Source organism: Macrotis lagotis, chromosome 1, assembly GCF_037893015.1.
Source record: "Macrotis lagotis isolate mMagLag1 chromosome 1, bilby.v1.9.chrom.fasta, whole genome shotgun sequence".
In the NCBI taxonomy this organism is placed as follows: domain Eukaryota; kingdom Metazoa; phylum Chordata; class Mammalia; order Peramelemorphia; family Peramelidae; genus Macrotis; species Macrotis lagotis.
The window spans coordinates 217,670,455-217,687,439 of record NC_133658.1 but is presented as its reverse complement, the minus strand read 5'-3'; the positions used below and the strand labels follow the sequence as shown (position 1 = coordinate 217,687,439).

General features: G+C 38.7%; 1 protein-coding gene across 5 annotated transcripts in view; it reads right to left on the bottom strand.

The window, feature by feature from the left end:
- Positions 1-16,985, bottom strand: part of ASAP2 (ArfGAP with SH3 domain, ankyrin repeat and PH domain 2) — a 326,404-nt gene that overhangs the window by 27,358 nt on the left and 282,061 nt on the right. For 2 of the 5 annotated variants that reach the window (XM_074209625.1, XM_074209629.1), the window contains 6 exons: positions 16,636-16,721; positions 11,568-11,683; positions 9,662-9,729; positions 8,137-8,250; positions 5,072-5,309; positions 1,388-1,549 (listed from right to left, as the gene is read on the bottom strand). In XM_074209625.1, the coding sequence (XP_074065726.1) occupies positions 1,388-1,549; positions 5,072-5,309; positions 8,137-8,250; positions 9,662-9,729; positions 11,568-11,683; positions 16,636-16,721 (784 nt within the window). The remainder of the gene's footprint in view (positions 1-1,387; positions 1,550-5,071; positions 5,310-8,136; positions 8,251-9,661; positions 9,730-11,567; positions 11,684-16,635; positions 16,722-16,985) is intronic. The other 3 variants (XM_074209626.1, XM_074209628.1, XM_074209627.1) reach the window with 3 other exon arrangements.

Genomic DNA, 16,985 nt, shown 5'->3' with positions numbered 1-16,985 from the left:
ACTTACGACAAGTCAAGATGAAAAACAGAAAGGCTTGACCTACCAATTTAAGTGATCTAGGTGAGGCCTCTTGCCACTGCCAGGCCATGGAGGAGAGGGATAAAGCGACATTTTAATTTTTGGGTATGATACTTCAAATTGAACTACATTCTAAGGTGTAGGTTTCTCCCTAATTCTAATTAAGTATACATGTGCTACAAAGCTCTCTTTATCTCAGAGGAACCTAAAAATTACATTCACTAAATGAATTAAGCAAAAAGTACTAAGGACATTCCTTTTGTCTTATATCTCTGACAAACAACTGAAGATGTGCTAAGCTCATATATTTTACTAAATGGGTCATTACAAATGTTGAGATAAAAACAACTCTAGTCCACATTCAGAACGTCTGGGAAAACACTATTCTACCATTCTTATTTCAATAGGAAATGCGGATGTGGGAAATTCCAATGATATGATGACTACTAAGGTAAAGAGAGGATGGTGATGGGAAGAGACAGAACACACCATACATTATCATCTAGGTAACCACATTCAAACTGACAGCACCACTGGGTTGCAGCATTTACTGAATGCTGCAGCATTACAGAAAGTCACTGAAAAAAATTAATTGGCCAAAGAAAGACTAAGGATCCTTATAATTAGAGGGAGAAAACAGTCTTAAAAATGCTTTAAAATACAAAGGAAGAAAGTAAAAATGTGTGTCAGGAATCTTGCCAGAGAAGAACAAGGGCTGGAGAATAATAAGTCATTGGGGTAGGGGAAAGAAAAAAGTTGACTGAAGAAAATATTACTTTTCGTATCTTTTATCACTGAAACTGGTAATAAACTTCTCACTCAGACCTCATGGTGTACTTCCTATTAGTGGTATCTATCTTCATGTATTACTCCTTCCCTATTTGACTATAAGTTCTACAAGGGAGGTCAAAGAGTTAACACTTTTTAATCTTGGGCAGCTAGGTGGCACAGTGGATAAAGCACTTGTCTTGTAGGTAGGAGGACCCAAGTTCAAATTTGCCTCAGACTAGCTGTAACTTTGGGCAAATCACTTAACATCAATGCCCCTTAAAAAACAAAAACAAAAAACCTTCAAAAAGCTTTAACCCCCCCCCCCCCATTCCCTCAGTGCATCATACAGGGCTCTGCACATAGTAGTTGACTAATCAATGTTTGTTGAATAAATGAATGAATGAATGGCATGATTCTGGGCACAACACACACCAAAAGACTGATTAAACCCATTTCTCTCTCCTCTTGTAATCATGTATCACATTTTCGCTGGCTAAGTTTGGGTTCCCCTTTTTCCTCTTTTAAGGAGGTCTGTCCCCTGCCAGAGAGAGAGCGTTACTGAGTAGAATGGCAACAGAAGGAAGAATGAAAAACGTACTCGTAGATGTCACTCGAAGAGGGGGCAGCGGTGGATGGATAGCTGGCGGATCTGACGAAGATCGCTGCCGGCTTACACTGTCCACACTTAAAGAATTTGTCTTCCACGAGGTGTTAGCGGAGGAGGTTGTCTGAACACCAGTGCCCAGGATGGGAGGCTGAACTAAACCCACACATGGACACACACACACACACACACACACAAACAAAACAAAAAATACCACATTATTGATCCTCCTTCCCAAAAGGCCATCAAACACTCGTGGAGGCTTCAGAAGACCTTGTGCTTTTGTAAAATGGTAAAAAATTGTCATTCTTTGGGAACAAGACTTCAAGGGAACAGATATGAAACCAAAGATATTTCAGGAAAAAGGCAGAGGTGATTTTGTTTGGTTCTGTTTTCAAGTAGAGTTTTAAATACTCATGGTTTCATCTCTCTCTACTGGTCACACTACTCAGAGGGGCTGGGGGTGGAAAAGTCACATCCCAAACCTAGTCTCCTGAGAGGATCACGGTTCAGGGTTCATTATCATGAAAGAGCATTCTCCTTCCCAACTGAGCCCTTGCCAACAGTCTTTCTCATATCTGGAGTCTGTGTAATTTCCAAACAAAGAATGACTTCCTCAGATGGAAGTGGGAGGGAAATACCCAGTGTAGAGATCAAAGATTCATTCAATTCATTCTTCAAACGACATTTATAATCAAGTACCTTGGTGTGCACAGCAGAGACTGAGGCATTCCTAGCACTGTACCTTTAGCCCAGGAACCTCAGGGGACACACATAATTTTGAAAACAAAGCTAGAAATCTAGAAACTGGAAAGGGTAAGATAACTCTGATGGTTCCCTTTAGCATTTCAAACTAGTAGGGAGCATCGTCTCCTGCCATGTGACCAGAAGGAAGCTTTAGGAGGTTCCCTGGGTCTCTGCGTATAGGTCAACTCCCCTTCTCCTTTCAACATCCTCTTTACTGGTGGAATAATTTCAGGTAAAATATAAGCACTCTCCAGGGACTTATTCCAGGAAAGCTTATGGGCTTAATAACAAATGAACACCATGGGAATATGTGATATGAAACATCAATTTTCACAAAAATAAAACATACATTATTTACTTCTATAAAATAATTTTAAAGACAGAAAAGGTAGCATTAGGAGAAAATGTGGGGGAATCACAAAACATGGATGCTCAGGAACTGGTAAAGAAAAAAGATCATTAAAACTATGAAAGGAATTAGGAAGATCTGTGGTTAAATAAGATTTAAATCAGTTTCTTTTTAACTAGCTGGGTAATCCCAGACAAATCATTTAGCTTCCCTTAGCTTGAGTGTTCTCCTTTGCAGTTAAGAGAATAATAATATAGAACACAAAAATACACTTTACAATCTTTAAAACACTATATAAATGTCAGATATCATTATGTGCCCAATTGACCAAAGTAGAATATAAAAGTTTGAGAATATCTCCCATTCTCAGAAAATGACTTACCTTACACCAACAAATACCCCCATTATTAAAAGTCTCCAATGAGATGTAGGATGACTAAATCATTTTAGCTCTGTGATTTAGAAAAAAACCATATAATATATGCAATCAATCAGTGCTTGAAAAGGAGGTAAAGGGAAAAGGATCTGGGTTGACCCAGGGAAGAACCCCATTTACAACTCCTCTGATAACAATCTAGAGTCCTGAAGAATTCTGGGTGGATTTTTCTGGAGGATATATTGGGGAGCATAAGTTCCAAACCGGAGATGAAGTGTGGATAAAGTGAATATGAACCTCTAGAGGGAGCACCAACTTAGATGAAGTCAAAGACTGCATGCACTTCAGTCACTGGGGCCAGGGGATGCTTTCGGGGATGAGAGACTGCTTTGTCCTCTACCTGCTGCTGGGCCTGTGTACAAGGCCAACCCAGTGGAGGAGTGATTTGGAGAGTGCAGACTGAAGGTCATTAAGGAGCAAACAATTAACTATGTCACTGAGGTATTCAATTTCTGTCAGGAACGATTTGAGAAAGACAATTTATTGTGAAATTTTTAGCCAAAAATCCCTTTTGGGCAGCTCTGGCAGTTTTAAAGACTGCCCTTGCATTTTTCTGATCTTAGCCCTCTTGGACTTACCTGCCCATAACCTGTATAACTTCACTTCCTGGTCAGCATCGCCAAGCCTTCTTTTCCTTCCCTTTCGAGGGGCAACCCTTTCTCAATTCTCCAGTCCCTATTACCACCTTTGTGGAAGTACTTGCTACTCTTTTCTTTTTCTCAGCAATATCTTTTATCATTCAATATTGTATGTTTTTTATAAATATCTTGACTTCCAACACCTGATTGAGATCCCAGAAAATCGGATGGTATTTGTTGCTTTGATAAAGACGTACCATCATCTGTAAATGTATTCTGTAAAGTCCAAGACCCTCAGGTACAAAACAGAGTTAGTATGTGGTCCTTTCATCCTTCCTCAATGTTGAGGGGATGAGCTAGGTCAAACATTCTTAAATAGGTCCATGAACTTGTTTTATAGAAAAAAAACTGATTATTTCAATGTGATTGATTTCTTTGTAGTTCAGTCTATGTATTTTATTTTGTGCCTACAAAATTTATTCTAAAGAGGGGTCCCACAGACTTCATCCAATTGCCAAAAGGGCATCTGATACAGAGGTTAAATGATACATCCAAGGTCACACAAGTGTCTGAGACTGGCTTTGAATTTAAATCTCCCTGATACAAGGTACAATCCTTTCTTAGTTTTCACATGCTACAAGGGTCTTCTAACCCCCTCTTGGCCTCTTCACAAACCTCCAGAAGTCTCTATAGCCAGTGGAATACTTCTTGAGTACTTTCAGTCAAGCTACTGGTTCTCTTAAGTTGGATTTGCTAGAAATCGCCCACTGCTGTCAAAACCTAACTTTACTTCTTTTATTTCCCCAAGAGACAGATCCTTCTGTCTTGTCCTGACTCGTCTGTTCTTTTTGTCTTCCAGGACTAACCTTATTCTGAGCTGGAGGATTAATCAGAGACATCCATGGTACTAGAAAATATATCCAGATGATATAGGCAGGTATACAGAGGAGGAAGGGAAGAATGGAAAGGGAAAAAGACAAGGAATGTGAAGAAAGAAAGAGGGGAAGGGAAGAAAGAAAGGAAAAAGGAGGGAGCAGAAAGAAAGGGAGGAAGAAAAGACATACACTAGGACCATGCCTATTATATTTTTGTTTCTGTTGACAAAACTGTGTCTGATGTGCTCGCATGTATTGGCATGGATGCCACTGTTCAAACCCTAAATGTGAAACCCTTTTGATCAATGAAATATGTTAAATTCTCCCACATTTTGGCATCATGAAATAGCAGTGTAGTGAAAAAACACTGAACTTAAGCACTGGAGTCTGGAACTTAGCAGCTATATGATCTTGCTCAAGTTAATTCACCTCTCTCAGTGTGCTCTGTAAAATAGTGGGTAATAATATTTTTTCTACCTACCTTACAGAGGAAGAATGAAGCATTTTGTAATAATAGAAACTATATAAGTCTGAGTGATAGTTGTTATTAGAAATCAGCTACAATAAACTAGAAAAAGAACATTCTGATACTTATATTTGTCATCAACTACAAAACAACATACCAAAGCTTTTGCATGAACCCTTTTGTACCCAACTTCTCCCAATACATTTTTCTACTTTCCAGCTTAGTACCTTTGCCAATATTCCGGGGAGGTAGTGGGGGTGCGGTGGACTGTGAAGGTGGGGGACTGCTGCTGAGGATGGTTCCGTAGGTCTCGTTTTGCAGAATGCTAGGCATAAAGCCTCTCTGTTTGTCTTTAGCGATGTTAGCAGCATCTCTAGCCAAAGATGCAGCATTCGACTGGTGCTGGCTGGAACCCAGTTGATAAAAACTGACGGGCCTGTCCTCTCGCCGATTGGGGCTGGGCTGCTAAAGGAACCCCAAAACAGAGGAGTCCACATTGGTGATATTTAATATTCTCTTTTTATTACTTCTTAATCGGGGGGGGGGGAAGAAAATTCACCTACAACACATGAGCTTAAATATAGACACAATTTCAACGCCACCATGTTTGCTGGATCTTAAACTTGATCCTCTTCTCTATCTTCCAATCCTTTCCTTCAATAAAGGCACTAGAATGTCTAATTTGGACCACATTCTTTGTGGAGCAAGAGGAAAAAAAATATATTGGGTAACATTTTTTACCCTCTCCAGTGACTTGTTATTCCTCTCTAGCAAAGCAATCTATAGAGTACTAGATTTGAATTCTGACTTATTTCTACTTAACTTGAGTGACCTTGAACAAGTCCTTTCCTTCTCTGTACCTCATTTTCCTCATCTGTAAAATGAAGGGATTGATTGTATCTAATAATCTGTAAAAGTCTCTACAAATTTCAGTTGGATGATCCAGGCACTTGCCCTGATCCCTTCTGTGACACACCCTACTGTGAATCACAGGATGAAAGGTATGATCAACGTCTTCTTCCTGCCTGAATCAGAGTTGTTCTTGTTTAAGTTCCAGAATCCAAGTCATGCATACAGACTTGGCCCTGAGGCTACAACATCTAGTCCTTTACCTAACCTATCCAAAAATCAAAGCATTAAGAGAGGAATGGAATGCTTCAGGAGATGAGTCTTCCCTTCCTGGATGTTCTTCGAAAAGAGGGGAGAGAGCCATTTGTGGGAAGAGATTTCTATTCAGGTGTGGTCTGGGATGTCTATTTAGACATCAAATGCATCTCATTGAGTATCCTATACAATATAATCCAACAGAAATGTACTGAAGAAGAAAAAACAGTTCCAGTTAAGCAGAATTCATAAGTTATCAGACTAAGTTCTGTTTCATCTGGAAGAATCACTTCTGTCTACAGGTTATATTACTCTTTACCTTGAATGTAATACTAGGATACAGAAAGATAAATAGGAAATGTTTCTGAACAAAAGGTATGGTGGCATTTACCTTACTTTCTTACTCTCTGCCTATTGTCATAATTCTACCTGGGTCCCCAGTCCTCTGATTCTAAGCCTCTGCCTCCTTCAATTAACCTTTCAGAAGTTGTTAGTATCATTATCCTAAGGTAGAGGTATGACTATGTCTTCTCCTCATAAATCTTCAGTGAACCCCAAATACTAACTCCACACTCTGATAGTTAATTAAGGATCTCCATGGGGTCTCACTAGTAGTACCTTTCCAATTTTATTTTACAATGTTTTTTGTTCAGGCAGGCTCCTTGGCTTTTTCCAGTTTTGTCTTGTACTACTCTATGACCTTAACATATTTGCTCAAATTATCTTCCTTGCCTGAACCATGATCACTTCCTCTTCTAAATCTGAAGAAATACCTTTTCTTCTGTCAAGGTCCTGGGCTCCAGAGTCCAACATCTATATATTGCAATTGCTTAATAAATGATGTTAAACTGAACTGAAACCAATGTCAAAATCCTGGATTTTTCAAGGTGAGAACATTAGAAGAAGTTTCGTTCCCAGTTTCCAACTTTGACATGGTTACATACATTAATGAAGGGCATGTGCATTATGTCTGAGTCTCAAAAGAAGGGGAATGGCTGCTATAAATAGTTTGGAATTTCCAAGGAAGGATGACGATGCAGTGAAGGTAACACTGCAACAGGAGTCAAGAGTCATATTCAAATTCTAGATCTTCCAGGTGTGAGATCCATGTCCTCAAAGAGCACTCAGTACTTCCTTCATTACAATGATTCCCAAGTGTTGAGAGGAATTTCAAGTCATCTAGTCATCCCTCAACACAAGTCTCCTCTATATTATTCTGGCAAAGTGAAGGGGAACTCACTATCTCCTGAAGCAAACCATTTCATACTAGAATAGCTCTGATTGTTAGGCAACTTTTCCTTATATTAAGCCTAAATTAAGCCTAATTTGCTCTTTGGAAATTCTATCTATTGTTTCTTGTTCAACTATCTGGGGTCAAGAAGACAAATGTATCTCTATATTCATAGGGCAGACTTTCAAAGTTCTTACACTGTGAAATTATACTATCTTCCAGGCTAAATATGTTCAGTTCTCTCATCCAAGCTTCATATGTCATGATCTCAAGGTCCTCTACCACTCTTCTCTGGTCTCCTTTGGAATGCTCTCCAACATTAAGTCTCCCTTAAAATGAGTAACCTGAAATTTCACACAAAACTACAGATGTGGCCTGAATCAAACAAGAGAGTGGGTTTAACACCTCCCTAAGTTCTAGACAATACATCTTTCTTAACCAGCCTCTAAATGCAGGTAACCTATCATGCTGCTGACCCACAGACTTTGAGGTTTTAGGTGTGTGTGTGTGGGGATGGTGGTGGTTGTGCTTAGGTTAGACTGGATGATTTCTAGGATTCCTTTCAGTTCTAGAATTAAACATTTTCATGATTCTAAGTAACTCTTACAGATCAATAGGATCACAAAGGAAAAATCTATCTTAAATAACAATTAAGGTGACCATTACTGCCATTAGATAATTAAGGAACACCCCAAATACCATCATAAGGTTAGTATCTGAATATGATTAAAGGATTAACTAGAATTAGAAATTAAATAGGGGATGAGAAGGAGAGAGGGCATGTAGGGAAGCACTCCAAATCTCCTGGCTTCAGAGAAAAAAAAAGCAAACTCTATTTTTCTTTTTACATGACATCAGCCTCCTAAAATTATAGAATAGGATTCCAACATCTCTGAATGAAGTGGATCAAAAGTTTTTCAGGATTATTTAATTTGGCACTTATTACCCAACACAAACCTGCAATTTTTCATCCACATCATCATCACTTTCATCGAGGTCCTCATGGAGCAATCGCCATTCATATTCCACATGAACATGAGAATTAAACCTTCCAGATAATGCTTGAGTGAGCTAGGAGAAACAGGGATGGGGCATTATTAAGAGAGAAAAGATCCATGTGTGCAAAAGTATTTGTAGTAGAAGTTTTTTTATTACAGCCCAGAACTAGAAAAATGAAAGATGTACCCATCAAGAAAAGGAATTATGATATATGAATGTAATGGATCATTTTAAGAAATGGAGAATGGGACAGATTCACAGAAAACTGGGAACATTTGCAAAAATTGATGAAGAATTCAATGAAAGGGGGTCACAGAATAATTTTAAACACTAAAGAAAAGCCCTTTCCTAACCCCCTCCTTCCAAGAGTTGAGTGTGTTTATAGCTATCCACCCAGATGCAATGAAAAAGTCCATTCTCCACTTCGCAGATAACTGGGCCTCTACTTAAAGAGCAATTCTGTATGTAGGATTTAGAGTTAGAAGAGTACAAGTTATCAAAAAATCTAGATGACTTCTATGTTTTAAAGATAATTCTTATTTGGATATAGGTTAAACCCAATGGCCTACAATCCAGAGATAATGAGAGATACTGAGGGATGACAGATAGACTAAGCGATTTGCCCAAAATCACAAAGCTTCTAATTCAGATTTTTGAGCTTTTAAGTTCTGAGCCAAAGCCTTAAGTCAATTTTAAAAATTCAACAAAAATATAGATCTCAATTACAGTAGATGGCTGAAGAGTGGAAAGTTCCTGGATATAGTCACCAATTCTCATCCTTTCCAAAAACTCACCATTTACCCTTTCTCTTTTTACAAAAATTACTGGTATTCCATGGAATCAGGGGAAGGGAAAAGGGAGAACAAAGGCAGCTTTCTAAAAAGAGTTTGGACTCTAACAATAGAACATCAGCAATCTCTAACCATTTAAACTCAATTCAGAATTTGATATTTGGGAGGCATGTCAATGATCTCTTATTTCAAACCATCCTCTGCTGGGTAATTCTTAGTAAAATTTGGCATAGCCAGCTTTGAGGCATATGTTTAGAAATGGGTTTTCTCTGGATACTGATCTGAGTGGGAGTAAAGAAGAAGGCTTCATTCACACCGAAAAACTTTCCTGTTCCACACCTAGTTTTCTACTTTGGGCAAAGTCCCCAAAACACATCTCTCCACCAAATTGAAAGCTGAGAGAATAAAGGCTCTCAGAGAATCTTTCACTGTTTTCCTTGTCCCAAAGATAATGCAGAAGAATGGTGGATCTAAGACTTAAGCTTAAGATTTCTGAAGTCCAGGACTAAATCATGACTATCACACTTTTGCCTTTGTTAGTGACTTTGCTATATGCTTTGGAGATGGCTCAAAGGAGATCTTGGAGCAAATTTTTCCCTAAGAAGCCAAAGGAACATCTCATGAGACTCTCCTCTAGGCAACTAGACCCTCAACAGGAAGCCAGAAATCATCAAACCTGCTGAGAAACTCACCAATTCTTCACAGTGTTCATGTTTTAAGCGTTTAGCAATATCAAGTGGCGTCTCTCCTGATTCATTGGCTGAAGGTTGAGATAGGGAGAGAAAAAGCTTTGTCATAAAGACTGACTGGTTTTATAAGACCTATTAATTTTATAAGAGAAACCAAAAAAGGAAAACACATTGCTGTTATTTTAAATAAATCATAGCAAAACTTCATCATTTGGATTGTTCATATAGCATTTACAGAAATGTGGGTAAAACCTTAGATGAGGTTTACTTTTGCGTCATCTCAGAATGCAGGATTACTTAAAATATATATTTTTTAAAAAGATATAAATTATTTAACGGAACAAATAAACATCAACATAATAATGACAGGCAGTGCAGTGTAGGGAAGACCTAGAATTCATGTCTTGCCTCTGATGTTTGCAAAGTTTCAGGCAATGATGTGAGATATAAATTGAGGAGAAACTGCCAATCAGTACTGGCTGAGGGAGTTTCTTGCACCAAATAAATTGCAGGCCCAGATCAAAACAAAATCAAACATTTCCTTTTTGGGGGGCAAGGCAATGGGGTTAAGTGACTTGTCCAAGGTCACACAGCTAGGTAATTAGTGTCTGAGGCCAGATCTTAACTCAGGTCCTCCTAACTCCAGGGCTGGTGCTCTCAACTGCACCACCTAGCTGCCCCTAACCATTTACTTTTTTTTAGGTTTTTTTTTTTTGCAAGGCAATGGGGTTAAGTGGCTTGCCCAAGGCCACACAGCTAGGTAATTATTAAGTGTCTGAGATTGGATTTGAACCCAGGTACTCCTGACTCCAGGGCTGATGCTTTATCCACTGCACCACCTAGCTGCCCTGCTAACCATTTACTTTTTTTTTTTTAGATTTTTGTAAGGCAAATGGGGTTAAGTGGCTTGCCCAAGGCCACACAGCTAGGTAATTATTAAGTGTCCAGACCGGATTTGAACCCAGGTACTCTTGACTCCAGGGTCGGTGCTTTATCCACTAGGCCACCTAGCTGCCCCTAACCATTTACTTTTAAAAAATCTTCTACTTCATTTGATTTGGAGTACTTCTTTGGGGCAGCATTTTCAGCTCCATCTCAACTGCTAGTATATCATAAAAACATAAAGTTAGAAGAAAACTTTCAAAGTTTATCTAGTTTAACTAGAACTTGAATGGAAAGAACCAGAATTTGAAACTATTTTCTCCCACTAATCCTGTCACCTGTTGGAAATAGGGGAATGGGAAGGAGCTTGTGTACTGACCCTAAATCTAGTGCTCTTTCCATTACATTTGGTTGTCTTGCTATATAAGGAGATCTGAAAAAAAAAATGCTCATAATCTTTCTCAGTGGGTTTTTGGTGGCCCTTCTATCCACAAAGTAATGAAACAGCATTAATTTTAAATGGAGATTATCTATTTTTTCTAATAGGGTTCTAAAAAGAGAAAAGTGAAATCTGACATTCAAAGAGTCTGACACTCATTTCTCCGTTTTCTCTATCCTGCTATCAAATAGTCAGTTCCTCACACCAGGGTAACCAAAAGTGATAAAAAGTTAACTGTGCTACAGAATATCCTATCAAGTTCCAGTGACCAGGGATCCCATTTAAATAACTTATTTATTTGAGTAGGAGTTGGTAATTAAAGAAGATCTGAATGTGAGTTCTGACAGAAGGTTCTGGTTTATGAACATGTGTCTTTTTCTTGCTAAATGCTACCCAGGTTTACAAACCTCTGCTTCTTATCTCTCCCTGACCCCCAATCAGAGCTTAAGGAGAACCACGGGGTATAGTACAGAGAGCACATGGATTCAGGCTCCATCTCTGATGCAACTCCCCCTGTGACCTTTGACACTTCACTCAGGCTCCCCTTCCCCAAACCAGAACAAGCCCTCCACCCCACTGCCCTTTTACCTATTTCGATGGAGGCCTTCCCCCTGAGCAGCAGTTTGAGGCACTCGGCATTGTCCGTCAGGCAGCAGTAGTGGAGGGCTGTGCTGCCTTTCCCTGTCTGTTTGTCTAGGTTCCCACTGGTGAAGAGAGCGGGGGGAAAGGGAAGGAAGGCAGAGAAGGAGAGGCCGAGAGATGGAATATTGGTTATTATTAGTCACAGAAAGGTCCAGTGACCAAATGTTCCAAAACAAAAATTACCATGTATCTCATCAAAAAGGAGTTCAGTTTCGGTGGCATGGGACTAAACAGTGGAGTCCAAAGGGCTTCATGACTAGAACTTGAATACCTAAAGCTACCTGCAACACATACTTCTCATTATGAACTTAGCTATAGTTTAATATCTAACCCAGAGTAAAGAGTGAGGTCCAGAGGGGCTAACTAGGATGTATTTATTTTCTTGAGCAATCGTGAGGTTCTTTACTATGTTACAAAGATATAGTGTGGCAGAAAGGGAAGACTCCAGGAGGATGTGGCAGCCAATTTCAAATATCTGATCACCTGTCATTATGCCCAAGAAAGTAAAGCCAGGAGGAAGGGGCTGATTCACAAAGATACAAATTTAAATGTTCTGACTAAGGACTAAAGGCTTATCCAAGAGTGGAATGGGGATGCTTCTCAAGGCAGTGGTTCCCCCTTTGGAAGTTTTGCCTTCATGCAGTCTGGATGACTCCTATTGAGTATGTTATAATGGGGTATAAACTGGACTAGATACACACTGAGGTCACTTACAATTCTTAAATTCTACATTGGGTCAAAGACAGTAACAGAGAGTAGAGCTGGAATTGGAACCTAGATCCTTAGCGGAAGGACAATGGAATTTGGAGTTGGTAGGCCTGAATTAAAATTCTCACCTGCCAGTTACCAGTCCATGTATCTTTGCAGAAGATACCTTTCTTTTACCTTTCCTGAACTCAGTTACTTCATTTGTAAAATGAATTGAACCAGATGAATGGTATATAACTTGTTTTGTGATTCTCAATCTATTGTGACTGCACTGTAATACTTATTGACTTGAACCATATACTTACTAGATATTGCCAAAATATTATAATTTCTAGTAATTTTTGATGGGTTTTATAAAGTGGGACACATATTTGAAATCAGGGCTAACCTGGAAGGGGAAAAAAACTAGGACAAAGAGTTAACAGAGATTTTCCTGTCCAAAAGGTTAAGTGATATCTGGATGTCTGAACAATGAACAAATCCATAGAAAGGATATTCTTGGCAGGACAGAGTACACCTATCCCCAACTCCCTTGCTTTCTTCTCTAGAATTTTAGGCCTTCAAAGCAATTTCACATTCTTTATTATTTGATCCTATTAAGATGGTTGGGACAGGTTGTATTACTACATTTTAGAAATAAGAAAACTAAGAGAGAAGTTTATGTCCATGTCAATGGGTGGCAGGTGGTGTAGCTATTTGAAAAAACAAAACAAAATTAGAGCTACTCTGGAGGAGAGGGTGTGTGTGTGTGTGTGTGTGTGATTAACTGAGAAGATTTCCACAGCAACTACAACTAATCTACTTAATAACGTTAAGTCCAATCCCATTATTTTAAGATGAAATTTAAGCCCAGAGAGAAAAAAATGATCTAGTCATAGAACATAAAGACAAGAAGGAACCTTAGAAATCACATCAACAGAGAAGACGGGACCTAAGACTGGGCCTTCTGACTACGCCAACACTGTAGGAAAAACTTTGGATAACTGGTTCCCAAACAAGTACTCCTCCCTTTCCCCCAAACTCTGACCAATTTCCCTTTCAATTCCTTCCCAGTTGGAATGACTTGAAAGTAATGATTGTTCAAGTTCACTTCAGGTCTATGGTGCAGTGAGAGGGCTAGGTTACAAGGACATGCATGTAAAGGCAATACCTCCAGAAATCCTTGTGACTCATTATTCCTACCAAATAAGAGGAAGGAGGAGGGAGAATTTTTAAAGATTATCTGATAAACATATCCATTATCATAGAAGATCCACGAGGGAGAAAAAGTTTGCTGATTTCTCCCCAAATGCTTTTTGGATTTACCTGGTTTTATCCACATACCATGTGACTTCAAAAATAACATCAAATCTGGTGTAATGTAAATAATTTTAGATTTGAAATTAGACACAAGTTAGATCTTGCCTCTCCTACTTACTGTCTTTATAATCTTGAGAAAGTCACTCCCCTCTCTGGGCCTGTTTTTTTCATTTGTAAAACACGAGTATGGAGTAAAACCAAGTCTAAGTCTTTTTTGACTCTAAATTCAAGGTTATTACAGTAATTGTTCCAAGAATAATCCAGGAGGAGACTCCTCTAAAAATGAACCATGGACAGAAAGCATTTATATAATGCTTCAAGGTTTTCAAAGCACTTTATAAATGTTATCACGTTTGGTCCTCACAACACATTTGTGAGGTAGGTGCTGTTGTCACCCTCATTCTACAGATGAGTAAACTGAAGCTGAGAGGTTAGGTGCATGGCCCAGGTCACACAGTTTTCAAAGGCTGATGTAGAATTTGATTTCAGGTCTTCCTGACTCCAACTTTAACACTCAATCATACCACCTAGCTGGATTTATAGGGATATTGAAAAAAGAAAACCTCTATAAAAGAGGGCATCAAGGCACATCCAGACTTCAGGAATGGTTAAACAAATTGTTAAGACACTGAACACCACTCCCCATTCTGATAAGTGATAAGCTTCCAACTTGACCAAGGGTAGAGTGAAAATAGTGGAAGATAATGGGAGAGATAAGCAGAAACTCATTTGGGAAGCAATAAATTTTACTTGAAAAATAAAACCATCAAGATTAGAAGAAGTTGATATTATCTTTGTCACAAGGAATGGCAAATGTAAAAAGCAAAGAAGTAGGAGGAGACTGGCATGAAGTGATCCAGAAGATGCAGAATCAGAACCATATATGTAGTCATTATAGTTATGATAAAAAACTCAGAATAGTAACAAAATGCAAGAAAAGCAATTCAATAGGAACACTTGGGCTAAAGAAAGACATTTGTTATGCTTTTGTTCAAATTAATACAAACATTTAAAAAATAAAAGCTGCAAAAATCCTCAAGGAAAAATACAACTCTCACCAACTTTTCTTTTGCCTCAGAACCATAAAAAATAGGACAAGAGTGGTTACCTCCTCCACTGAGAATTTATCACTGGATATCATTAAACCTTCATTCCACAAATACTTATTGGGCAGCTAACAATGGTAAGCCATTGTGCTACCTTTGTGATCTGTAAAATAACTAGAATTGCAAGTTAGCCAGGAAGCACAAAGTTCTTCTGACATTAGGTTATTCTGTTGAAGATGAACTGTTTGTCAGGTGATAACTTGTTGGCATCTACCCAGGGAAATAGGGAGAGTAACTTACACTAACAAAGGATTTTTCATTTTATAAAGCCCTATTTCCTCATGGCAAAGTCTATGGAGGCAGACAGAACAGATATTATAGCCTTTACAGACAAGAAAAAGCTGAAGTTCAGAGAGAAGTAATTTTGAATCATAAAATGAAGATGCATTGTCTTTCATTCTCAGAGAAGACCATGACATCAGGGAAGTGATGCCAGGACAAGCACGTGAATTGGATTTGGGGGGGGGGGCTGTGCCAAGTCACCAGTCTCACTTTCTCCTCCAGAGCCATCTGGGTCCAGTGGCCAAACATGAATTAGGACTAGAGATGGCCCTGGATGTGAGGTAATCAGGGTTAGGTGACTTGTCCAAGGTCACACAACTATGTGTAAGTGGCAAGTGTCTGAAGCTGGATTCAAACTCCCTTCCTCTCGACTCCAAGGCCAGTGCTTTATCCTTTGTACCACCAAACTGCCCATTTGCAGCAGAAGGGCCCTTAGAAATTATAACCAATGCCTTCATTTTACAAAGAAAAAAAATGGAGGTTCTGAGAGTGATGTCTTTAAAGTCACATGATTACAAAGTGATATAAGGACTCAAATTATTTTCTGACCTTCCCTTTATGCCAAGTTCCCTCTTGTTTATAAATTATGCAATTTGTCTCAGAAAGATTAGAGATTGAGTCAAAAATAAAATGGGAACAGGAAAAATTTCAGACTACTGCTAAAATAGAATTAATGGTTTATACTTGGAATTCAATTATTCCTAGTTCTTTCTCTGTTAGATTCAGATACATGAATTGGCTAGATTAATAAAGACACCCATTTAATCTTCTTGTCTCAGAAAGAACAGGAGAACCAAACTTCAAAACTATTGATTGTGGTATTGGTGGCTTAAATGTGAAATGCCCTGAGGTGTCTACTTATGTGTCAGTCAATCAACTCTGGTGTTGTTTTCTCAAGACTTCTTGTAAAGCATTCTACATTGAGCAGTATGTTTTCTGACTCAAAGGCATGAATTTTTAAGAGTCCAGAAAAACTGATTACTCTAATGGTGAATACAACTAAAATAATGCTAGCTTACCAACCCCCTTTTTGGAACACCAATTCAATCCAATATACATTTATTTTATTTTTTTAGGTTTCTGCAAGGCAATGGGGTTAAGTGGCTTGCCCAAGACCATACAGGTAGGTAATTATTAAATGTCTGAGGCTGGATTTGAACTCAGGTACTCCTGACTCCAGGGGTGGTGCTCTTTCCACTGTGCCACCTAGCCATCCCCCAATATTTATTAAGCATGAATTTGTGCTATACCCTGGGGAGGGGTGGGGTGGTGGGAGTGTGAAGGGAATAATAAATTCTAATGTTTTTAAGAGTACATGAAAGTTTTCAAAAACTTTTTTCCTATTTTACATAAGGGAAGTTAAAACTCTCAAAGGCTAAGTGACTTGACTCAAGGTCACAAAGAAAGTTACTTCCAGAGCTCAGAACCTCAGCTTTCTGATTTCTAATCCAATATACACGTCATAAGACATCCTTATATGATTGCAGATACTTAGTCCTAGAAAGCCTAAGTAATTTGTCCCAGATCCTAGAGGTTTCATTAACTCCAGACTTCTGAATCCAAAGGAAAATACTTTTGGTCTTCTGTGTCACTGCTATCCCCTATTTTAAGTTACTTACCTGTTCTGAACTAAGAAGTCTACTATATGAAGGGAAGTTCTATCCACTGATCTGACTGCAAGGTGGAGGGCGGTTTCATCCTGCTCCTATAAGACAAAAGATATACGAAACTCAACTACTGCACATGCATTTAAATACCACAATACAGGCTAACAAGATGACATATCAGAGAATATCTCAACAAAAAAGTCAGGTCTTCTGGGACTAGTAACAAGTATTGACATACTTAAAGAGTGCTTAGGTTTAATAAAGAGGTTTCTCCACAGCAGTCTTGTCATTAATCCCTTTAAAGTACTTTTCTAACATGTTCAAATTTCTCTGTCAATCTGACTAGGCTCTTGGTAAAACTG